Source organism: Eulemur rufifrons, chromosome 1 (genome assembly GCF_041146395.1).
Source record: "Eulemur rufifrons isolate Redbay chromosome 1, OSU_ERuf_1, whole genome shotgun sequence".
NCBI lineage: Eukaryota > Metazoa > Chordata > Mammalia > Primates > Lemuridae > Eulemur > Eulemur rufifrons.
In genome coordinates this window covers 86117047-86142354 of record NC_090983.1, presented here as the reverse complement: position 1 = coordinate 86142354, position 25308 = coordinate 86117047, and the positions used below count along the sequence as shown (strand labels likewise).

The window sequence follows — 25308 nt, the reverse complement described above, 5'->3', positions numbered from 1 at the left end:
TTTTTCCAGCACTTCCCCTCCAAAAAGTCTCCTGAGGATCTCACGGGCTGTGGCGAGCCCCTCACCCCCTCGCCCTCCGGGATGCGTGTTAGAGGCGGTGCGGGGACACAAGAGGGTGCCACAATCAACTAAATGATTACCACACACACAGAAAGATTCAGACATAAACAAAGACATACCGAACATAAACAGACGAGACAGCTCTAACGTAAACAAATGGGACAGATCAAATGGAAAAATAGCTTTCCAAAACAAGTTCCAAACTGAAAGTTCTCAAGAGTATTCTTCCAGACAGGTCCCCTATTCTCCATCCAAAAGGGGAGAAAACCGCCTCAAGACAAGACTTTCCTCTCTTCCTTAAGAGGAAAGATGACCAAGACCCACAAAAGGCCATAAATCCTCCAAAAGAAGCAGACAAATCAGAAGGGAGGGGGAAGGGTGCTGGATGCACTTAGAATATTCACCAAAGGCATTTTCCCAGTCCTCAAAACTGTTTCTTTGGCACAAGCCAAGTTTTGTTTTGTTTTGTTTTTTGGTTGTTTTTTTTTTTGAGACAGTGTCTCAATCTGTCGCCATGGGTAGAGTGCAGTGGCGTCATCATAGCTCCCTACAACCTCAAACTCCTGGGCTCAAGCGATCCTCCTGCCTCAGCCTCCCCACACCCCTAAGTCTGTCCCACCAGCGAGAGGTTGCTGAACTGTAGGCTAGATCCTGGACGAGCCCCCATATTTGTTTCCACCCGGCTGGGTCCCTTGTCTGCCACTCACATAAAGGATAATATACTGAGACAGTGGGGGTCACAGCAGAGGAAGAGTTTAATATTGCAAGGCACTTGGCAAGGAGATGGGAGTAATTTCTCAAATCCATATCCCCAAGAATTTGAGGACTAAGATTTTTTAAAGGTGGTTTGGTGAACAAAGGCCTAGGGTTTGCTAATTGCCTGGGGATGAACTCATAGTATTGGGAAGTAGAAATTGTCTTATTAGCTGAGACATTTCCTGGGAAGGGGGTCTCAGATCTTGTTGCATCAGTTCCCATGCTTGTCCACAGATCTGGCTGACTTCAGTGGGTCCTTCCTGAATGCAGAGTCTGGAAGAGATACCTCAAAGACCAGTGATAGGTTTTACAATGGTGATGCTATCTATAGAAGCGGTTGGGGAAGTTGCAAATCTTGCCCTGGTCAAGGAGGATATGTGTTACTTGCATAGTAAGCAGTTACAGCAGTAGGGAAGTTAGGGGACAATGGCTGGTTAACTTTTGGCTATACTTGTATAGAAACCAGACTTTTATCACTACTTCTGCCTATGGCCTTACATTATTTTAATATAGGCAGTTTCACTCCCAGTCTCTTCCTGTCTCTGCACTCCCAGCCTCTTCTCCAAAAGGAAGACATAATGGCAGCACACCTCTGGGCAATAATAATGAAAAAGATAGTTCCAAACAATTGGTCGTATCTTAGACACAATGAACAACAAAAACAACAGAAAGCTCTTAGGATCAGGCTTACCTGTTGAAAACTTACGCTTTTTGAAGGTTCTGTTTAATATTCCAGAATTGCATTCAGTATTCTTACATATCAATAGAAGAAAGGTAGATTTGTTAACACCAACTTTATATGTCCATTACTGTGATCTGTATACCAAGGACAAACATATATTACTCCTTGTTCTCTCCCCATAGAGTTTAACAGGACTGAATGTACATAGTTAATTGCTCCAAAATCCAGTGGAACATTTAGATTGTAAAGAATGCTGAAGATCTCTCCAAAATGAAAAAAAAATTAAGCCCTATTTTTTTCAAAATTATTATTTCTCGTCATGTTGATACGCAAGTATGTAAAATAAGGGACACATATTCATCCCTTAAATTCTTAATCAAATATGAAAAAAGAATGTACAAATTTGAGAAGAAAGAAGATACTCCCACAAAGACTCACCTAATGTTATCTGTTAGCCAAAGTAAAGTCTGCTTTTACCTTACCTGGACTGCATTTCACATTTATTTCATAAAAGCTAAAGCAGCAGTTTGGTTTTGACAAAGCCTGATATGAGTGTTAGAACACATCTAAAGTGAATTTGTACTTGTGCCACCCTGAAATGAAGACAGCCAATTAAAAAAATCTGTGGATATAGCTTAATACAATACGTGAGAATGAAATTTAGTTGATAAGTGAAGTCAAAAGCAATAGGAACCTATCCAAAGGCCTAGGCCACTAACTTAAAAAGACTTGTAATCATTCTCACAACTCTCATCCTTGCTCGCTTCTGTGAGGTTTACCAGTGTTCAGGAAATCAAAGTGTTTCGAGAATGCCTTCAGTGAGGATAACTATTTAGGTGAAATGAGCAAAGTTCTCTGGAAAAGTTTGTGTCCTGACCCATTCTCCTCTTATCAGACCTAGCTTTTGTCCTGCCACCTGGCTTAGGCTTAGCTAGTTCTAAAAGTGGTAACAGCCTAATTCACTACAAATAGGTGAAGGCCTCAAGCCATACTACAAGTAAATGACAGGGAAAGCAGCCTGAGGTTTATGGTGTCACCTTGAGTAGGCCAATTTCTTGGAGACTTCTGAGAAGTTTGGGGGCCCCTGATGATAAAATGAGAAGGCTCTTACCTCCTCTTATTAGTTCCTGAGGCTCCTAGAATCTTTAAGGTTAAGTTTGCTGCCAAAGTGAACAGACTCTAGCATCTTTTAACTTACCTTCTTGCTTTCCTTTCGTGTGTGTGTGTGTGTGTGTGTGTGTATAAAATATTTTTTTTCAGAGACAGATTCTTTTTTTAATTTATTTAATTAATTTATTTTTTTTGAGACAGAGCCTCACTCTGTTGCCCGGGCTAGAGTGCCATGGCGTCAGCCTAGCTCACAGCAACCTCAAATTCCTGGGCTCAAGCGATCCTCCTGCCTCAGCCTCCCAAGTAGCTGGGACTACAGGCATGTGCCACAATGCCTGGCTAATTTTTCTATATATATTTTTAGCTGTCCATATAATTTCTTTCTATTTTAAGTTTTAGTAGAGACGGGGTCTCACTCTTGCTCAGGCTGGTCTCAAATTCCTGAGATCAAACAATCCGCCCGCCTCGGCCTCCCAGAGTGCTAGGATTACAGGCATGAGCCACCGCGCCCCGGCCTAGAGACAGATTCTTGATCTATTGCCCAGGCTGATCTTGGGCTTCTGGCCTCAAGTGATCCTCCCGCCTCGGCCTCCCAAAGTACTCTGATCACAGGCGTGAGCCACTACACCCAGCCCTACCTTCTTGCCTTCCCCTAGTCTCCTTTACAAGAATTGAGTAAGCATCTTTACTCACCAAGCAAGAAAATATAAGTTGTTTTTACAATTTATTTTAACTAATGACATTAAAATCGACAGAACAGGCCAAAAATAAAAGGAAATATCATATAAAGCAATAGAGATTGTTGTTTCTGGACAATCAAAACTGTAAACACTGGAATAAGATTTTTTGTTGTTGTCGTTTAAGAAAATTCTTTTCTCATACATATGGGTAATCACGCCTGAAGCTTGAGGAGGCTAATATTGTAACTAAAACTTTAGGTTAGTGACACTGCAGGATCTGGTTAAACTGGGTTAGATTGAATTTCCAGTAGGAAAACAAAGGTCCCTTGGCCGTCATTCCCCACAATTAAGCAATAAGGGAGCATCTGCAGTGGAACTGGGAAGAAAGTCTTGATGTGTGTTCAGTGACCTCTCTTCAAGAAGGAGTGCTGCAGGAGCTGAAGAGCAGAAGGTCGCTCATGCTGGTCCCTAAGAAGGGAAAAACACATTAGAAGCAGCACCCAGTAAAGTGATTTGTCAACCAGATCTGCTTCACTCAAATGCAAACTTTAAGGATAAAAATACAACCTGTGATATTCAAACAGACTTGGGTTGAGTCCAGACTCCAGTTTTTAACTGTGTGACCTTAAGCAAGTGACTCAAACTCTCATCAGTAAAATGGAGGCAACATTAATACCTAACTGTGGAGAACTAATGTATTCACAGCTGCTTTTTTTTTTTTTTTTTTGACAGGGTCTTGCTCTGTCTCCTGGGCTGGAGTGCAGTGGCATCGTCATGGCTCACTGCAGCCTCCAACTCCTGGGTTCAAGTGATCCTCCTGCCTCAACCTCCCCAAGTAGCTGGGACTACAGGAACATGCCACTGTGCCCAGCTAATTTTTTTCTATTTTTAGTAGCGACAGGATCTTGCTCTTTCTCAGGCTGTTCTCAAACTCCTGGGCTCAAGCAATCCTCCCGTCTCGGCCTCTCAGAGTGCTAGGATTACAGGCATGAGCCACCATGCCCAGCCTACACAGCTTTTAAACAGTGGTGTGGTAGTTTTAAAAAAAAAAAAAAAACAGTGTTTTTTTTACACCACCACTATGGTTTAAAAATAGGCCCTACTTTTCCATTGTACTCTTGTTCAATTTATTTGGAACACAATTTACACACAGTAAAATTCACACTTTTAGGTATACAGTTTACTGCACTTTTAATTAACATTAAATTTACTTTTAAAATTTAGAGGCATTAGAATTCAGAATTGAAGAGACTTTAAAAAGTAGACAGTTAAATGTGCTTTGGTGATTAATTGAAATAATCTCATTTTGGGCACTCTTGGATGGACATGAAGTAAAAGGAGACAGTTGCTCAGTCGTAGTATGGTTTAGTTTTTTTCTTTCAAGAAAATGAAAAGCTTTTGGAGATTTACCCATCAATGAATCAATGAGCTAATGTAACAGTCAATAGTTAGCTGCAATGGCCTGTTACAAAAGCGTTCTTTTGGTTAAATTGGCTATCTTTTGATAACGTTTTAGATGGGTAAATGTTTATTAAGGCTTTAACAAACAAATTAATTTATCCAACCAGCACATTGTACAACTACTCTTTTATTGATATGTATGTACATTTTATGAGATACATGTATTTTGTCACATGCATAGAATGTGTAATGCTCAAGTCAGGGTATGTAGGGTATCCATCACCTCAAGTATTTGTCATTTCTACATGTGGGGAACATCTCAAGTCCTCTCTTCTAGCATTTTGAAATATAGAATACATTGCTGTTAACTACAGTCACCCTACTATGTTATTGAATATTAGAACGTTACCCTTCTATGTAACGCTATCTTTGTGCCCATTAACCAATCTCTCTTTACCTCCCCAGCCCCACCCACACACCCTCCCCAGCCTCTGGTAACTATCATTCTCTCCTCTCTTCCTCCATGAAATCGACTTTTTAAGTTCTCACATATGAGCAAAAACTTGCAATATATGTCTTTCTATGCCTGGACTCTTAGATCTTTGCAATTGTGAATAGTGCTGCAATGAGCAGCAGGTATCGTTTTGAAATACCGACTTCCTTTCCTTTGGATAAATACCCAGGGGTGGGATTGCTGAATTGTATGTGGTAGTTCTATCTTTAGTTTTTTGAGAAATCTCCATACTATTTTTCACAATACTTGTTCTAAATTACATTCCCACCAACTGTGTATAAGTGTTGCCTTTTCTCCGCTAGAATCTGTTTTTTGACGTGGTTTTCATAGTAGTCATTCTAACTGGGGTAAGATGATATCTCATTGTGGTTTTGATTTGCATTTTTCTGATGATTAGTGTTGTTGAGCATTTTATCATGTACCTGCTGGCCATTTGTAGACACGGTCTTGGTCTGTCACCCAAGCTAGAGTACAGTGGTATCATCATAGCTCATTGCAACCTCAGACTCCTCAAGTGATCCTCCCACCTCAACCTCCCAAGTAGCTGGAACTACAGGTGCATACCACCACGCCTGGCTAACTTTTAAATTTTTCTGTAGAGACAGGATCGCACTGTGTTGCCCAGGCTGGTCTTGAATTCCTGGGCTCAAGCGATCCTCCCACCTCGCCCTTTCCAAGTGCTAGCATTACAGGCATGAGCCACCTCACCCAGCCTAAAGCCTTAATCACAGGATTTAGCTCAAAAAAAGAAAAGGCCACTTACAGATTCTGTTCACATTCCCTGTTCTGGATTTGCCCCATTTCAAAAGGATTACTCTTGCCAAAGCCAAATAGGAGAACCCAGACCGTCCTCAGAGCGTGTGCCTGGCAGCCTCGCTGCTGGTGGGAGCAGGGTTGCTGTCTGTGGTAGCTGCCCCAGGTGGGCAGTTCTCAGGCTCTGGGGAGCACAGGTGGCCGGGGGCAGCCTCTCTGGTGCACTGCACTGCCCTCTCCCCACGGTGCAGGACACTGCGTGAGCTACGGGGCTGGGAACCTTGCTGCGCCACTGGATACAGCTGGCGTCGTGCTGCTGCAGCCCTGTGAGTGGACACAGGGAGGTGGGGGTGCAGGGGCTGTTGGGCAGAATGCAGTCTGGGGGTTGCTGGGCTCTCAAAAGGGCACCGTGCTGCAGCTGCTTAGGACTCAGGGTGTCCGTGGGGCCCGGCGTGAGCCCCCTCTCTGGAGCAGTGCTGTCAGGCAGTCTCCAGGCGCTGGTCTCAGGGCCCGTGGCTAGGGCTGCAGGAGTCCAGGTGTGAATGTGGAAGCTGGGGGTCTCTCGCTTACCCTTTCCCCTCACTGGGGACCCTTTTCGGGCTCCTAGGCAATCCCCACTGAGCTGGCTGCCTCCATGCTCGCTCCTGCCTCAGGTGTCTCCTGTCACTTCTCTGGTGCATTCCAGTGTTCTCTCTGCAATGCTGTATTTGAAGTACGATTATCTACTTGCTATTTTGGTTCTTCTTTGTGGAGGAGGTGAGTGTCAGATGCCTCCATCAGCCCTCTTGAAGCCCCTCCTCTTTTGATAATTTTGAAGGCAAAATGACCACCAGGTCATTTTCCAGGTGAAAATGGAAATAAAGATAAAATACTTTGAAAAGTATTTCAATTTTATGTGTTATTTCAAGAGGAAAACCTCACACCTTCTGGAGGCCCTTTCTCCTGCCTTCAAAATATGCAGAAATCTCTTCCCTTTGCAAATCGTCTCCTTGACCTGGCTGTCATTTCTAGCTGCCATCCTGTTTCTTTCATTCCTGCCAAATGTCCCTAACATGGCCAAGCCCAGTGACTTTTTCCTAATATCGCCTAAATTCGTAACCATTTGGACCACTCCGGTATAGAAATTGCCCTCTTGAAATTGACCACATGTAAGGAGCTCATCCTTCTTGTCATCTCTGCAGCATTTGAACTATTCACTTACTCCCTCCTGCCTATTTATGGGGAACTCTGCTCTCTTGGTTCTTGTCCCACCTGGGGCGACTGCCCTCCCTCTCTTCTTTCCTTCCTCCCTGCTTTTCTCCAGTTATGTGCTAGACTTGATGCTGTGCATGTTCTGTTATCTGCCCCCGTGAGCATTTTCAAAAACATTTTCCTCGGCGCTCTAATTTTTCCTGACTATAGCTATCAATCTTATAATGATTTTTAAATATGTCCCTCCAATCTTAATCGCTTTTCGCTTTTCTGAGCTCTGGTGCCATAGCCTCAAATGTCTCCTTAGATGAAAGGGGGGGATCCTTTTTAAACTTCTTCCCCCGTTTCTTTCTCACCATTTTCTGTTATTTTTTCCCACTATCATACTCAAAACCATGAAATCCCATCATCTTTCTCCATTACCAAGACCTGATTCACCTTCCTCTGAAATTGTCTGGAACCCTCTCTACAGTCCCACTGCTTCTGCCACCATCCGAGTCAAAGCTCTGGGTTCCTGCGCGGGCGTCTAGTCCCAGTGGCCTCCATTGCAGGGCTTCGTGCACTGCGTCTGACTCGCCTTCCCGAAGACCTCTCCTCTGGCATCCTCTACCCCAAATCCTTCGCGGCCCCCTGCGCCTGCAACACAGCTGAACTCCTTGGCCTGACTTCCCAGGCCTTAGCCTGCCCACAGCAGAAGCCCCGCTCGTGCTATTTCTCACTGCCTCCCCACGCTCATTTCTTGTCTATTTAGACCTTGCTCCTGGCCTATGCCTGATCACTCCTGTTTCTGAATCTTTAAGAGTGCCTCACCCTTTCATTTCCGCTTATCCACACACCCAAGGAGGATTGTTATTGACATTTCATGAGATGCTAGAGTCCTTAGGGTCTTTGCTATAGAATTTCAGGAGATAATTATATGTTTTTACATGACACTAATTAGGTAAGGTGTGTTAGTATTCTCCCTAATCATTATTAACTATGAAGTCCTAATTGTGTGCCCCATATTCTGCTAAGCAATTTACATACACCACTTCACTTACCCTTCACAACAACCCTGTTAATTTATAATTAGTGGTGCAAGTTGTGTCTTGATTAGTTTATGAAACAAAAGTTGAAAAGGAGGGCCATGGTCACCGTTTCTCTTTCAAGCTCTTTGTGTGTGTGTAATGCCAGCTTGAAAGAAAATAAGAATCACAAGTGGTTTCTAGCTGTGAGGCAGTAATAGGTATATATTAAACTCATAACAAAGCAACTATAGTAGTTGTAAGTGCTAAAACCAATCTCTAAAACTAGTACTGGTCCACATGCTATTCCAACACCTTTGTGTCCCTTTTGTGGGCTTGTGTTTTTGGAGGAGGGGGGCAGCTCTGTGCCTGGGGCTCTGTCCACAAAGTCCACACTGGGACACCTAAAGGTGTCTCTGCATCTGCCAGTGTCCAGAATCGTACTGCTGGAGTACGTGTTCCTGCCCTGGCCTGTGCAATCATCCTGGGATCAGCCAGGACAGGCTGATCCACATGTGCTGGGAGAACGAGACAGAGAGGCTGAAAGAGAAAGGCACAATTTATTGGCAGACAGATCTGTGGATTCTGAGATTTATCCAGAAAGGCAAAATGAACCCCCTGGAGTTGGGGGTTGCCACAAGTGCTCACTAAAAGGTGGGGCACTAGAGTTTTTCATCTAGGGATGAGAAAGCATGCTTCCTTGAAAGACAGGAAATTGAGTTCGAGTGTCAGGACTGACTTGTCCTCCAACTAAGTGTTCAGGCTGTTGGGGCTCAGAAAGCAGTACCCCAAAATGAAGGCCTCAGAAACCAAGTTTTTCTCTGATCACCTGTCTTCCTGCCTCGCAGTCCCATTCTCCCCTGAGGCTAACCATAGAAACTAGAGTCCTTCCCCAAGGCAGACCATAAAAACCAGAACCCCTTTTCCTGAAAGCCAACCACAAAACCCAAAATTATTCTATGTAAAAACTGGCCATAAAGAAATTATCCTACCTGGCCTGTTTGACTGTAGGTCATAAGACCCCCATTCTAGACAGGGCCCTGCCCCACCCCCGGAAGGAAGGATGCTGCTCAGAGAGGCCAAGAAGAATCTAGACAGACAGACCTTGCTGGGTTTCCCTACTCAGTGTTAGATAATACCCTTTGTGTACAATCACATTTCTGCATGGCTGTCTACACTTTACTGAATCTAAGCATAAAAATGGGCAAGTTCCCCAGTACCTTTGGGTCTTCATTCTGAAGGCTCCTGTGCATACATGTTAAATAAATTTGTGTCTTTTCTCCTATTAATCTGCCTTATGTCAGTGATTTTTTCAGCGAACTGTTAAGGGTCCAGGAGCCTTGGTCTCTGCGAGCCTCACTGGGCGGTAGGTTTTGGGCTGCTGTGCATTTCCCTAGAGTGGGCTGCAGCACCCCAGCCCCACTCTTTAGCTCTCCGCCCAAAACACACACATGTACACACACTTTAACAAGAGCCATCTCTCTGCTTTTATATGTTTTATTCTTTGAATAAAGATTTTATGAGCAGAGGATACCTGGCTGAAAATTTGAAAACCATGGCACTAGTTAATATCTATAGTCCCTTACAATGCTAATATTTTACACAGAATTTAATTCTATACATACAATAGAGGGTAACAGAAGGGGGAAACAGGCAGTTTTCTCAGGCCTTTCTGCTTCTCCTAACACTCCCCCACTTGATCCTTGAAGTTCTCCAATTAGGGATTTGTTCCTTTAGCTCAAAATTTCCCTTCACTTTAAATGGAAGATGACATTATTTTACCACAGCCAGTTTCTAGGAAGATGTCCCATTGGTAAATAAGTAGATCTTTAGCAAATTTTGCTAACCCCGGGGATTTGGGGAAGTACTGTCAGGACTTGATAAGACATTTAAACGTGGCACTTTCCATTTGAAGCATTGCCCCCTATACCCTGATGTGACAATGGACACAATTGTCCGATATGGCCAATCCCGATCACTTCCAGCACAAAATCACTCCCTACTTGATTTCGTAACCAAAACAGAGCTTTTAATGGGCCATAAATTGCAGGGGAAATGTCAGCTGCTTGGAGTCTCTGGGCATTTGTCCTCCTCGTACCGCTTTCAGTTTCTTACCTGGTTAGGCACACACGCACAAAGTCTGCTGCGTCTTTCGAGAAGTGGTCTGGCAAAGGAGGCATCAGCCCTCGGTGTGCTCCGATATAAAACATGGCGGCCATCCTGCCCATGGAAGCCAGGGGAGGCTTGCCTGTGGCCATCTCAAACACAGTGCAGCCAATGCTCCAAATATCCGATTTCCTCCCATAGCCAGATTCGTTGATGACTTCCGGGGCCATCCAATATGGAGTCCCATGCATGGACTTAAGCATGTCACTATGGGTGCCATTTAATCCCGCCCAGGCCAAACGCTTGGCACAGCCAAAATCAATCAGCTTTATTATTCCAGTTGGCATGAGCATAACGTTATTTCCTTTGATATCTCGATGCACCACACAGTTCTCATGGAGATAAGCAACACCTTGCAGAATTTGTTCTGTATATTTACAGAACACCATCTCAGGCAATGGCCCAAAACGATTTATAATACTAGAGATTGAGCCACCAGGAACAAACTCCATGAAAATGCTCACAATGTTCTCTTCCAAGCATGTCCCCAAATAGGCCACAATGTTGACATGTTTCAGTGCTTTGAGTAAATCTACTTCTTCCTGTAGTTTCCGGTATTCTTTTTCAGTAGCTAATTTATCAGAGGTGTCCAAAGCTACCTGTTTTACAGCTATTAGCTGCCCTTGGCTAGTAAGACCACAGTATACCTAGAAGCAAATCAATATCTTATTATTAAGTATAAATGGCATAACTTGTTCACAAAATGCCTCATGTAACACTTGACTTTCTTTTCTCTTCCCAAACCCTTTTCTTTCTCTACATTGATACCTTCCCACCTAAATTCAAAGTAGTTAAGCAAATTCAGTATTTCAGTGGAGCCAAGATGAGGATGAGCAACATGGTGAATGGATATCATATTGGCTTGAAGTCAAGTGGCTTGGGTTGACTAGAATCCTGGCTTCACCTGTCCCCAGCTGTATAACCTGGAGTAAGTTGTGTAACCTTTTTGACTTCAGTTTTTCTCATCTATAAAACTGAGGTACCAATACTTGCCTCACAGATTTCTGTGATGACTACATGAGATGGTGGTTTGGGAAAGCTCCTCACAGAATAAATGAAATAGGGCTAGTTCAGCTCTCAAGCTATCTGGAGAGAGAGTAGGCAGGTCCTGGCAGTCACCCTCTTGATGTGATCTCAGTGGTTTTGTATCTTCCCACCTTCTCACTGAATCCTGAAATGTCCCCAACTAAAGACAGCACAGATCTTATTTGGGGGCATCTTTTCTTTACCCATCTATGTGAATAACCATCTGAAGTGCTATGACTTTTGGGTGTGGTGGCTCACATCTATAATCCTGGCACTCTGGGAAGCTGAGGCAGGAGGATCACTGAATCTCAGAGGTTCAAGACCAGCCTGAACAAGAAGAAGACCCTGACTCTACAAAAAAAAAAAATAGAAAAATTAGCTGGGCATGATGGCACACAGTGGCACACACCTGTAGTCCCAGCTACTCAGGAGGCTGAGGCAGGAGGATTGCTTGAGCCCAGGAGTTTGAGGTTGCAGTGAGCTATAATGACGCCATTGCAATCTAGCCAGGGTGACAGAGGGAGACTCTGTTTCCCCCCCCCCCCAAAAAAAGTGCTAGGACTTAATTTTTAATTAAAAAACAATTTTTAAATGTTCTTTTAGAGATAGAGTTTTGCTATGTTGCCCAGGCTTGTCTCGAACTCCTGGTCTCAAGTGATCCTCCCACCTTAGCGGCCCAAAGTGCTGAGCTTATAAGCATGAGCCACTGTGCCTGGCCGAAAGTGCTAGGACTTTGGATGGTCTTTTTTTATATACATGATATTTGTACATATATGGGGTACATGTGATACTTTGATACATGTATGGAATGTGTAATGATCAAGTCAGGGTATTTAGGATATCTACCAGCTTGAACATTTGTCATTTTCTTTGTGTTGGAAACATTTCTAATCTTTTCTTCCAGCTGTTTTGAAATATACAACATATTGTTGTTAATTATATTCACTCTACTGTGCTATCGAACACTAGAACTTATTCCTTCTATCTAACTATATGTTTGTACCCATTAACCTGCCTCTCTTCATCACCACCCCCCCACGTCGATAGTTATGCAATTCACAAAACAAAGGGAATATTTTTTGTGTTTGCCATCCAGCAATGATTCTCCCAACTTCCAGTAACATATGGAGCTGTTAAAAGAAGAGATTCCTTTCCCACTGAACTTGAACCTGGGAAAATGAGAGATTAGAAATGGAATGGCCATCGTACCACCACATGGAGCCTAAGAACGAGAGCCAGACAGAGAGAGAGAGGGACCAGGTCCTGATGATATTGTCTGACCCCTGAAACCACCTGTGCCCGGAGCCAGACCTATTGCAGACCTTTCAGTAGCATAAAGCAATGAACGTCCTTTCCCTCAAGCCAGTTTGGGTTGGGTTTTCTGTTACATTCAACCGAAAAAGTTGCTAAGCAAAAGAGAGCTTGCAGGGGGCAGGGGAAGGGGTCGAGAGGGGGTGGGGAGTTCTGATTTCAAGTTTCCATCTTAACTTACTGTGCCGTAGGCTCCCTTCCCAAGGATATCACCCTTGGTCCACAGGATAGGTTCTTCATACTTTAAACTATTTTCAGAAAACATCTTCTTTTCCTTTGAGTTGAGAAATTTCTCTTCCCTGTCATATATCCTGAACCCATTACTATTCCCCTGGAAGATGAGACAAAAAGAAAGATCACCATTAAGCTCTGAGTTGTTAAGATGGAGAGAAGGGATGGAAAGTAGAGTCTTCCTTTCAAACGCACCTGTCCATGGCCATTCTTATTTTTCGTGGGTAATTTCTGGAGACATTTATTTCCCTAAAATGACCGAGTAGTATATCTTAGTTGTATACTTCAGCCTTGTTGATTGTATACATTTTAAGTCACATTTTGCTCTGTATGTTTTATAGAAGGAGGTCTTAGGCTTGCAGGCTACCAACCACTGTCTTCTAAGAATGACCTTTCCCAAGGTTTCTCTCATGAGAGAATATGTCGGTGTGTGCTGTCTCCTCTGGCCTCTACCCTCAATTCTCTCTTCAAAATTCCCATTATCCTGGTCACCTTGCTCCTAAACACATAGACAAGTTCAGAAAGAGAAACATACCCATAGCGGACACATACACACAGAGACACATACTCGTGCACACATAGCCATATATGCATTCACACAAATGTACATACACATAAATGTAAATGATATGCAACCTATAAACACACATGCACACATATACATCACAAAGACACATACATAATACCAAGAGGTAATATACAAACCCACAATGGCCAGATCATATATAAACATAAAACTCTGACCTATAATCTGTAGCAACCAGCCCAGGAAATCAACCCATTATCTACAGCAACCAGCCAAGGAAGCCAATTTACCATCTTCAAGGCAGACGTATAGAAAGTCAGACTAGTTAGTATCTCTAGCAAACAATAACCCGTGGAACAACCAGCCCCAAATAGCAGGTTTCATTACCAACTGACAGTTTCTCTGGTTTTTGTCCCTACTTCTAATGTAGTTCCAATTAGAAAAAACCAAATGTGCACCCCTTACCAATCCAAGAGAATGCCCCATTTCTAGTTAGCCACCTACAGCTTCCCTACGCCAACAGCCTCCAGTTAGAGTACCCCTGAAACCTTTCCTTTTTTCCACTGTGAAGTTTTACTGCTCCTCTGCCTATCTATGAGTCTCTGCCAAAATGCACATGGTGGTGGCTGACTGCCTTGCAAACTGAATAAGCAGCCTTTGTCTGTGTTTTGTTTCCCATACATACATAAGCATACATGTTTCCACTTATATACATACATATGCAAACAAATGTACACATTTACACATAACACACGACACACATCACAAATACGCATGCAGATATTCTCTTTCTCCCTCTCTCCCCTCTCTCCCTCTCTCTCACACACACACCTACCCCCACACACCCATCACAAACAACTGTGATGGTCAAGAACATCCGCAATGGACTGAAGGCCCACGGTCCTGAAGATCCTTGCTGCTCCGAGAAGAGTCTGCAGAGCAGCTGCACCAGCATCGCCTGGACACTTGTTAGACCTGCAGAACCTCCAACCCAGACACGCTGGATCCCTGAGAGAGTTGTGTTCACAGTGAACTGGGAGAGGCACTGCCTTAGAGGTCAGGAAACAAGTGTCTCTTTGCAGAACTTAGACCACTTTTTCCAATTGGTTGAGCAAGACCCAAAATGCCTCCTGTTGATCTCCTTCACTAGTAATCTTAAAAATGAATAATGATGGTGATGCGGAGGCACGGTGAAGGCCCTCTAGGAACAAGACATCCTGCAGGGTCACCTTCCTCACAAGTGTCCATGTACCTCCAAAGGGCCATTGGGGTTCTTCCTACTCATCCTCTCATGTTTCTATCCAAACTGAAATTTAAGGACTGCTTGGAAAAGCAAAGGTCACAAAAGGTCAGTTTTTGACTCCACAACTGCAGGGTGGAGTGAGGGGCTGATTATATTTACTGACTTGTGAGTTCTTCAAATTGAAATGGCAGAGTGGCAGGCCCACCTTAGATGCACAGGTGTGCACACACAGTGCCCCATTTCCAATCGAGCGTCTCCAAATCACTATCCACCCCCCAGCAGAGACCCAGTTCAGCCTGAGGGAGGAGCTAGCCTTTTAGGACAAGATATATTCCCACTGGATAGTGGTTAAGGGTGTGGGGCTGGAGTCAGAATGCCTGACCACATCACTCACTAGCTGGATGATTTTCTGAGCCTCAGTTTCCTCATCTACAAAATGGGGACACATTAGTACTCATAGTACTTATAGAGCTATTATGAAGCATAAAAGGAGAGAACACATGTGTCCCACTCATATGTGGTAAGTTCTTGATAAACCTAGCTCTAGTATGATTATTTACCTGATGTGTTCTTCTGATCAACTATTTAAAGCAATTATTCCTGATCCTGATATAGTGCGAACATAGTGTGATATAACCTGAGTTAGTGTTCAATAAATAACACTTTAGCTTAACCTACTGTTTCTGTCTTTAAAATTTGAGAACAGGAGGCTCATGTACTTCAGTGAAAATTAAAACAAACAAAACCCAACCATCTGTTGATATTCTTCTTCCTCACCCCACTCCCACTCCCATGCCAAGCAAAAATTTTTTCCAGGACTTTTGCTTATGCTTTCTTAAGAGCAATGGCTGAGTCTTGTATACCACTATGTTCCTACATCTGAGAGCAAGTGCTCAGGTGCGGGGACTCTGAGAAATGAACATTTCATGTCTTCAGATGAATGGAATAGTGAGCTCCTTTAGGAGCCGTGTTCATTTCTTTCTGAGATATACACCACCTAGAGCAAAATGCTTTGCCTATAATTATCTCTCTGCTGATGGCTGAAAATTATCTGCTGTTGATTGAAAATGTCATCAATGAATAAAATGCTGACCTATTTAAATAAGTTTGCTATATTAACGTATCCAAAGGGATTTCATTGCCGTGCCAAGCTAGCTAAATTCCAGAAGTAAGGCAACATAATGACAGCATCCTAGCCAGGGAGTCAAGGGACATGGAGTCCAACCTTGTGATCAAACAATGAGACCTTTAAGAAACTATAATATTTAATTGTTTAAGGTTTATAATTCCTCATTTGAAAATAAGGGATTTTGGCCAGGCTCAGTGGCTCACACCTGTAATCCCAGTACTTTGGGAGGCAGAAGCAAGAGGGTCACTTGAGGCCAGGAGTTGAAGACTAGCCTGGGCAACATAGTGAGATCCTGTCTCAAAAAAAAAAAAAAAAATTAGCTGGGCATGGTTGGCCCATGCCTATAGTCTCAACTACCCAGGAGGCTGAGGCAAGAGGATTGCTTGAGCCCAGATGTTCAAGGTGACAGTGAGCTATGATCATGCCACTGCACTCCAGCCTGGGTGACAGAGTGAGACTAGAAAAGAAAAGAAAAGGAAAAAGAAAAGAGTTTGAATCAGATTGTCTCTGAGGTCCTTCCCTTCCCAATGAATCAATCTGATTCTAATTATACCAACCTGTATTTTGACATTTGTTGTGTCTCTGCCCAATTCTTTTGTGGTATTTCCTCTCCTACCAAGAACAAGATTTAGGTTTTCAGGATCTGTTTCATTTGCCATTATTTGGCAAGAATTGTTGTCTTTCTCGTCAAGAGCTAATAATTCTGCAGCTAGACAACCTAATAGTTCATCTGTCAATTCTTCATTCTTTAAGGACTCCAGAATTTCTTGGGAAATCAAATTTGCATAATTTAAAGTTTTTCCAAATGTTTCATACATGATTGATTTATTTTCCAAACTATCATGATCCAAAGACTGTCCCCAATGTTGATATGTCTGGGAAGATGCACTTTCTTGTTTCTCTTGAAAAGAGAAACTCATAAGTGTTTTAGGCTCATCTGAAATACTGTCAAACTCTAGATCATTAGTTAAAATTTGACTGTCATTTATTTCGCCTAAAGATGTTGTATTCTGCTTTGCTTGGAGTACATTCTTATTAGAACTCTTCTCACTGGGCACTGCCCAGCTGTCTTCTGAAGGGACAAATAGGGTCTGGGGATGTAGCTCTTCAAGTTCTTGCAGATCTCTGAGGCTCGTGGAGAGTATCTGATGGTTAGAAATGGAGAGTATCTGATGGTTAGAAATGTCTCCTTCATCAGTAGACTCTTCCATAGAAACTTCTTCAACAATGGATAAGTCTGAGACTGGAAGGAATTTGTTCTGTTCAGTGGACTGTTCAGGAGTCTGAGCCAAGTTCATGGGATGAACTTCGCCTTTGGATGATAGAAAGTCATTTCCTGAAGACTTTATCTTCCAGTCTGGTTCTGAAATATCACCATTTTCAATGTCATGTAGGTTGCTACCTACAGCCTTGCAGCCCTTTTCTTTAGAGAGTAAGCCTTTGTGCTCTTGTTTAATGCCAAGTGAAGACTTTGGGGGTTTAATATGTGGTCTTTTCTGAGAACGTCTAGTTCTGCTATTGCTGCTCCGCTCACTGTGTGAAGATCGACCTTTATTGGTGATACATCTGCCCGATGGAGCTGAGCATATCTCTCGGTAATACTTGTTTTCATGTCGTTCAGCTTCTCGTATGTGACAATAAACAGGGGTCCCAAACATTTCATAGATTCCAGGTCCATTAGCAGTTGAATTGATTTCTTTGAACATGTCACTATATTTAAGATCTAGATAATTTAGTCTCGGCTCTGTTGGTTGAACAGAGAGAGGAACATATGACTTTTTTGTTCCTGGATTTTTACAGATGCAAGGAAATGACTGCTTTTTAGGTTTCTGAGTCCGGTAAGCTGATTGCTTCTTTTCTATCTGTGCTATTCTTCTTTGAAACTTTGGTGATTGTTGAGGCTTGGGCTCACCAAGCCCCAAAGCAGGGAAAATTTGAGTTTTTATGCTGGCTTTATGCATGGGAGGCTTAATGGAAGCTTCAGTAGAAATCATGAAATTCTGAGGTGTCTTGTTACTTGTCTTGGTCTTTGAATCCAATTTATTTCTGTGGGCATTTATCTTATGCTTGTCCTGTTCTTGGTGCACAAATATGTTGACACTATGGCTGTTGTGCACCATTCCCTTTCTTTTTCGGAGGCTTGGTTTGGCTATAGCCGGTTCCTTGGGGGTTCCATCTGCAGGGAAAGTAATGTGGATAAGAGGCACCAGCCCATTCATTTCTGGTTTGGCCACTTCTGGTACTGATATTTTTATGTTTGTCTCCATGCTGCTCTGACCTCCTGGAAGCTTTTCAGTGGGGTCATCAAAGACTACACTGGACAAGCTTTTAAGAACAATAAACTCTTCTAAAACATTGTTTGGTTCAGTTGCTTCCTCTTTATGTAATGAAGCACTTTTTGAATCAGCTTTATTATTTCTTATCTCGTCATCCTGGCTTGGAGTTATTTCCGAATACTGGGCTTCTTGGAGCTTGCTTGGAAAGGTACATACAATTTCTGGATCTTGTTCATGGTTTCTGGCTACTGAACTCACTTTCTCTCTTGGTGAAAGATATTGAGAGTTCTCTTCTGCTCTTCTTGTTTTACTACCATGGCTGTCAATATCCTCTTCCCTATCTGCAGGAATAGTGCCATCCTTAAAATTCTTAAAAGACACCAAAGATTGCCCCTTTTCAAAGTGAGAGATTTCAATCTTGTCACATCCTTCTATTTCCTTGGATTTCCAGTTCTCCTCCATCTCCAGGGAGTGTCTGTGATGATTAGCCTTCCGGAAAGAGCACATGTTTCTTGACCAAATGGAGCTATCAGAAGACCTGAGAGTCTGATCCATCAACACCTTGAATGGGGCCTCCTGCTGCTTGTTTGATGGACTAAACTGATCCGATTGACTGACAGCTTCTGAGAGCTTAGGTCTGAAGGATGTGAGGCTTGGAATAGTTCTTTCTCTCTCTTTTGGAACCTTGTGATTTTGGGGGACGGTAAGGTCACCAGCTCGCATGGGCAACAGTGACAATGGTGGCAGAGGGAACTAAAAGGAAAAAGAGAAAAAGCTATGAATGTAGAAACATATATAAATATGTTAACTGTTTTAAAGTAATCTGAAGAGATTCTAATCCACATTACTTGCCCTGCAGGTTCTAATTCTCTTAAGGAAACCCTTTAATGTACAAAACAATTCTGGAGATCACAATTTTTAAAACTAAAATCTCTTTCCCAGTAGTTTTTTGGAACCAAGGTAAAACAATACTTCAAGAAACCAAAATTACTATAGATGTAAAGATGAATCGTTATACATTTTTAAATGAAGGCTCTATGATGTAAATGTTAAAAATTTAAGATAAGAAACATTTTCTCTTCTCTTTTCCTTTTACTTTCCATAGAATTAAGATTTTTGAAATCCCACTGAGCAGTTTAAAATTGCTGTTACATATACTTTAACAATCATCATTCAATTATTGACTAACTCAGAATTTGTATCTGGAACACAATTACTCATCATTATTTTGCTGAATTGTTAAGGGTGGCTTATAAATTGCACACCTCACATTTGAAAATCAGCAACCCTGGAGTTTTTATTATCAACCTCTAGAGGTCAGTATAACCCAATGTAAATATAATATTTAGCTTTGTGGTCATTAAGCTGTAAGTACCTTAACTTCTTGTTTCTTTTCAATGTGGCCTTTTCTGGTGAATACAGATTTATTACCTAATTATATCAGAATATTTATAGGCATGGATCATGGGTGATAATTGAGAGGTATATGTTTAATTTTCATTCTATTGCTATCTAGGTGTAAGAAGGAAGGAAAAGGAAGCTGCCACCAGAAACGTAGGCATTAAAAGTAGATGAGATGCCGGGCAATTCCCCATTTTATTGTCAAGATGATTTTCCCCATTTCTCAAAAATAACTTAGGAAATAAAGACAGATTCCTCCCCACCCCACCCTCCGCCCCCAACCCCGTGCTTAACCATCTCACCAGTAACAGCCATTAAATTTTTTTTAGGCCAATAAACTACTTTTTACAACACTAAGCAAAATATGTAAGTATTTTTCAAAGGCTCATAGGATAAATAAAACTGAGAAAACGAAAGAATTGCAAGCATCTTTACAGAAGCTTTGCTTACAAATTAGACAACTAGGAAAATCTTTCCACCACTGGAAAAACAGAATTACCTAATTTCTAGATACGTTGAAAGAAAACAAATTAAAATGTGTAGGTAGAGAACAGGAAACACCTCAGCAAAGCAATGCACGTGGCAAGCATAATTTTCCCAGGAATGATTTGCTACTCTACAAACTATATGTGAGTTGTTATTTTTCCAAGATACACAGTTGACCATTGACCAACACAGGTTTGAACTGCACAGGTCCACTTACATGTGGATTTTCTTCTACTTTTGACACCCCTGAGACAAGACCAGCCACTCCTCTTTCTCTTCCTTCTCAGCCTACTCAACATGAAGATGATGAGGATGAAGACTTTGATGATGATCCACTTCCGATTAATGAATAGTAAATACATTTTCTCTTCCTTAAGATTTTCTTGGCCGGGCGCCGGTGGCTCACGCCTGTAATCCTAGCACTCTGGGAGGCCGAGGCGGGTGGATCGCTCAAGGTCAGGAGTTCGAGACCAGCCTGAGCGAGACCCCGTCTCTACTAAAAATAGAAAGACATTATATGGACAACTAAAAATCTATATAGAAAAAATTAGCCGGGCATGGGCGCATGCCTGTAGTCCCAGCTACTCGGGAGGCTGAGGCAGTAGGATCGCTTAAGCCGAGGAGTCTGAGGTTGCTGTGAGCTAAGCTGACGCCACGGCACTCACTCTAGCCTAGGCAACAAAGTGAGACTCTGTCTCAACAAACCAAAAAAAAAAAAAAAAAAAAAAAAAGATTTTCTTAATAACATTCTCTTTTCTCTAGCTTACTTTATTGCAAGAGTACAGTATATGATGCATATAACACAAAATATGTGTTAGTCAACTGTTTATGTTATATGTAAGGCTCTGGTCAACAGTGGGCTATCACTGGTTAAGTTTTGGGGGAATCAAAAGTTATACATGGATTTTCGACTGCACAGGGTCAGTGCCCTTAACCCTTGTGTTGTTCAAGTATCAACTGTAACACTTAATGAGGATTTGGTTCTGAATTGTTTGAGTTTGTCTCTAACAACAAAAATTCTTTGGTTTTAATTATTAAGCCAAAAATGCTAATATTAATCTTACCTCATTTCTTCGGCTACTGTACTTCATGTCAGAAGTAGAAAACTCTACAGCAAGGAAAAGATAATGATTGGTTATTGTTAGTAGTAGAGTGAAAACTGAGTTTGGGGATATAGTCATGTAGATGCTAAGGTTTGAGGAAAAGTTGTAGAAATTAAGAGTTTCCCCTGTGTAAGTCACATGGCGCACTGTGATGAGAGCCAGATGTTTACCTGCACATGTGGTAGAGCTGCATCGCAGGAGGGAGCCCCAAAATTATGAGACTCGGCTGGCATATGGAGTGGTTGGCACTTTGGCCCATCTTTCCCTCCAGAGAAGGAGAGCCCTCGACATGGTTTGGATGTCTGGCCCCTCCAGATCTTATGTTGACATTTGATCCCCAGTGTTGGAGGTGGGGCCTGGTGGGAGGTGTTTGGGTCATGGGGGTGGATCCCTCATGGATGGCTTGGTGCCTGCTCTGAGATCATGAGTTCTCACATTATTAGTGCATGTGAGAGCTGGTTGTTTAAAAGAGCCTGGTACCTCCTCCTTCCCCTCTTGCTCCTGCTTTCACCACTTGACATGACTGCTCCCCCTTTGCTGTCCATCTGGATTGGGAGCTCCCTGAAACCCTCACTAGAAGCACATGATGGTGCCATGTTTCCTGTACAGTCTGCAGAACCTGAGCCAAATAAACCACTTTTCTTTTTAAATTACCTAGCCTTGGGTATTTCCTTTATAGCAGCACAAATGGACTGAGACAGAAAATCACTACCAGGAGTGGGGTGTTACTATAAAGATACCTGAAAATGTGGAAGTGGCTTTGGAACTGGGTAACAGTCAGAGGCTGGAAGGGTATGGAGGGCTCAGAAGAGGATAGGAAGATGAGGGAAAGTTTGGAACTCCTTAGAGACTTGTTAAGTGGTTGTGACCAAAATATTGATAGAAATATGGGCTGTGAAGGCCAGGCTGGTGAGGTCTCAGATGGAGATGAGGAATTTGTTGGGAACTGGAGCAAAAGTCACCCTTGTTACACCTTAACAAAGCACTTGGCTGCATTGTATCCATGTCCTAGGACTTTGTGGAAGACTAGACTTAAAAGCAATGACCTAGGGTATCAAGCGGAACACATTTCTAAGCAGCAAAGCTGTTCAAAGGGTGGCATGGCTGCTTCTAACAGCCTATGATCAGATATGGGAACAAAGGAATGGCTTAAAGTTGGAATTTATAATTAAAAGGGAAGGAGAGTGTAAAAATTGGAAAATTTGCAGGCTGACCATGTAGTAGAGAAGGAAAGAGTGTTTCAGGAGAGAAATCCCAGAGGGCTTTGCAGCAACCACTTGCTAGAGAGATTAGCATGACTAAAAAGGAACCAGGTCCTAATCAAGATTATGGGGAAAAGTCCCCAAAGGCATTTCAGAAATCTTCAAGGCAGCCCCTCCCATCACAGACCCAGAGGCCTAGGAGGACTGAATGGTTTTGGGGCCAGGCCTGGGGTTCCACTGCCCTGCACTGCCTTGGGGGGCTGCTTCCCACATCCTAACTGCTCAGGCTCCAGGCATGGTTCAGAGGGCCCTGGGTACAGCATAGGCCGTTGTTCTGTAGGGCGCAAACCATAAGCCTTGGCGGCTTCCATGTGGTGTTAAAGCCTATAGGTGCACAGAATGCAAGAGTGATGGAGGCGTGGCAGCTTCCACCTAGACTGCAGGGGATGTATGGGAAAGCCTGGGTACCCAGCCCCGAGCCTGTTGCAGCGGAGCCCCACTGAAAGACTCTACTAGGGCAGTGTGAGGGGAAATGTGGGGTTGGAGCCCCCACACTGAGTCCCCACCAGGGCACTGCCCAGTGGAACTGTGGGAAGGAGGCTGCCACCCTACACACCCCAGAATGGTAGCACCTCTGGCAGCTCACACTCTCAGCCTGGAAAAGCTTCAGGAAGTAGACCCATGAGAGTAGCCACGTGGGCTCTGCCCAGCAAAGCCATAGGGGGTAGGACTGCTTGAGGCTTTGGGGACCCACTGGTTGCACCAGTGTGCCCAGGATGCAGAGCATGGAGTCATGGAGTCAAGGGAGAGGACTTTAAGATTTAATGTCTGCCCTGCTGGGTCTCAGACTTGCATGGGGCCTGTGGCCCCTTTCTTTTGGCCCATTTCTCCCTTTTGGAATGGGAATGTTTACCCAGTGCCTGTACCACCACTGGATCTGGGAAGCAAATAACTTGATTTTGATCTTACAGGGTCATAGGTGGCAGGAACTTGCTTTGAGTCTCAGATGAGACTTTGGACTTTTGAGTTGGTGCTTGGAAGGAGTTATAGGACTTTGGGGGACTATTGGGAAGGGGTGATTGTATTTTGCAGTGTGAGAAGTACAAGAGATTTGGGGGCCCAGGAGAAAATGATACAGTTTGGATGTTTGTCCCCTGCAAATCTTATGTTAAAATGTGATCCCCAGTGTTGAATGCGGAGCCTGGTGGGAGGTGTTTGGTCACGGGGGCGGGTCCCTCATGAGTGGCTCGGTGCCCTCTCTGAGATCATGAGTTCTCACTTATTAGTTCCCACGGAGAGCCGGTTGTTTAAAAGAGGCTGGCACCTCCTCCTCTCTCCTTCTCTCACCATGTGACACACCTACTCCCTCTTCACCTTCCCCCTTGACTGGAAGCTCCCTGACACCCTTACCGGAAGCAGATGCTGGTGCTTCTTGTACAGCCTGCAGAACGGTGAGCCAAATAAAACTCTTTTCTGTATCAATTATCCAGCCTCAGAGGCATTTTCTTTCTGGCAGCACAAATGGACTAACACAGACCTTTACTATGAAATGTAAGCAAATGTCTCCAGGAGAGAGGAGGAAGGTGTCTCTAAGTTTTATCACCTAGAATGTAAGCAAATAGCTCCTGGAAAAATAAGCCTCTAGATCTTTTTGGAGCAATATACTATCTATAACTTCCAAGGCATGTTTGCCCTTCAATCATCTTTTAACCCAGTTTCCTAGTGCTTTTTGCTCAGAAAGCCTGGATTGTGCAGAAATGGGAGTATATTTACATATACTTGTCTTCCAACCGTTGTTTGAACTAGATAGCTCATAAATTCTGAAAGGAGGCTGTGGGGAAGAGGGAGATGGGATTTACTAGGTAGTGTAGAACCTAGAAGTTGTTTTCTTCTTGCCAAAGGGTCAGAATGGTCCCCAAACCCCCACCCACCACCAGTTTTAACCTGAAGCCAAAAGCTCCGCCGTCTCCAAGGTCAAAACAGGTCACATAAATGGATGAAGTGGGATAGGTGGGGGTGGGGGGGTAAACTGAGATCATGGGCCCTGAGCGTCGTTAGCCAGCTCTCGCTGACATCCAATCCAGATGCAAGATCCAGTGCTGCTAGAGCCTCCCACTGTCAAGAGAAGCTGGAGAGCTGCAGATTTGCTGTGAAGTCTCCCTCCCCCTCCCTTGTTTTTTTAATGCTGTGAAAGCCAAACAAAATATGTCTGGAGGCTCATTTCAGCCACAGGCTGTCACTTTGAAATTTCACTTAGAAAGAAACAGACTTCTCCTAAGATGTAATGCAGGTAGAGTAGCCAATCTCAGGTGAGAAATAGTCACCTAAGAAGAGGACACCAGCAGGAGAGGGCACGGGCATTCCCCTTGGCCACAGCTGGCCGGTGGGTCCCTCCCCCGCTCCTCATGCTTTATGCATTTATTCAACAAATACTCATTGAGTGCCTACTGCGTGGCCAACACTGTCCCAGAAGACGGCAACATACAGTTGTGAACAAGAAAGACAAAATCTTCGCTGTCAGACAGCACATTCTAGAGGTTGAGATTTTCTGTTGAAAAGATATTTGAAGTTCATCTAGAAATACAACTGAATAAATTTATAGTTGTGTGCATAGGATAACCTCCTCAGTGAGAAAAAAAAACCTTTCAGGTATTCTTATAAATGTTTAGCTAGATATTATCCAGTGTTGGTCAGGGATGATGTGGGGTGGAAATGCACTCTGAAAGATTTCTGGTGGGAATGTACCGGTAAGATCTTTCTGGTAGGTAACTTGGCAATATGTGTTGAAAGCCTTTTAAAAGGTGCAGAGAGTTCTAGTTAAATATGGCAGATTGAATGTACACATTTTTCTCCTTCCTCTCCACAAACCTCACGAAAATGACAGTAAAGAAATTTGAAAATGTGGTTCACGCCTGTAATCCTAGCACTCTGGGAGGCCGAGGCGGGAGGATCACTCGAGGTCAGGAGTTCGAGACCAGCCTGAGCAAGAGCGAGACCCCGTCTCTACTAAAAATAGAAAGAAATTATCTGGCCACCTAAAATATACATATAGAAAAA

The 25308-nt window shown here is 43.2% G+C and overlaps 1 protein-coding gene across 5 annotated transcripts in view; it reads right to left on the bottom strand.

Moving 5' to 3' along the window:
- Positions 1-3319: 3319 nt before the first annotated feature.
- The window catches only part of MAP3K19 (mitogen-activated protein kinase kinase kinase 19), a 65330-nt gene continuing 43341 nt past the window's right edge, over positions 3320-25308 (bottom strand). For 2 of the 5 annotated variants that reach the window (XM_069473271.1, XM_069473281.1), the window contains 5 exons: positions 21011-21054; positions 16341-18812; positions 12836-12985; positions 10267-10964; positions 3320-3756 (listed from right to left, as the gene is read on the bottom strand). In XM_069473271.1, coding sequence (XP_069329372.1) covers positions 3690-3756; positions 10267-10964; positions 12836-12985; positions 16341-18812; positions 21011-21054 — 3431 coding nt within the window. In that variant the 3' untranslated portion in view covers positions 3320-3689. The remainder of the gene's footprint in view (positions 3757-10266; positions 10965-12835; positions 12986-16340; positions 18813-21010; positions 21055-25308) is intronic. The other 3 variants (XM_069473287.1, XM_069473293.1, XM_069473300.1) reach the window with 3 other exon arrangements.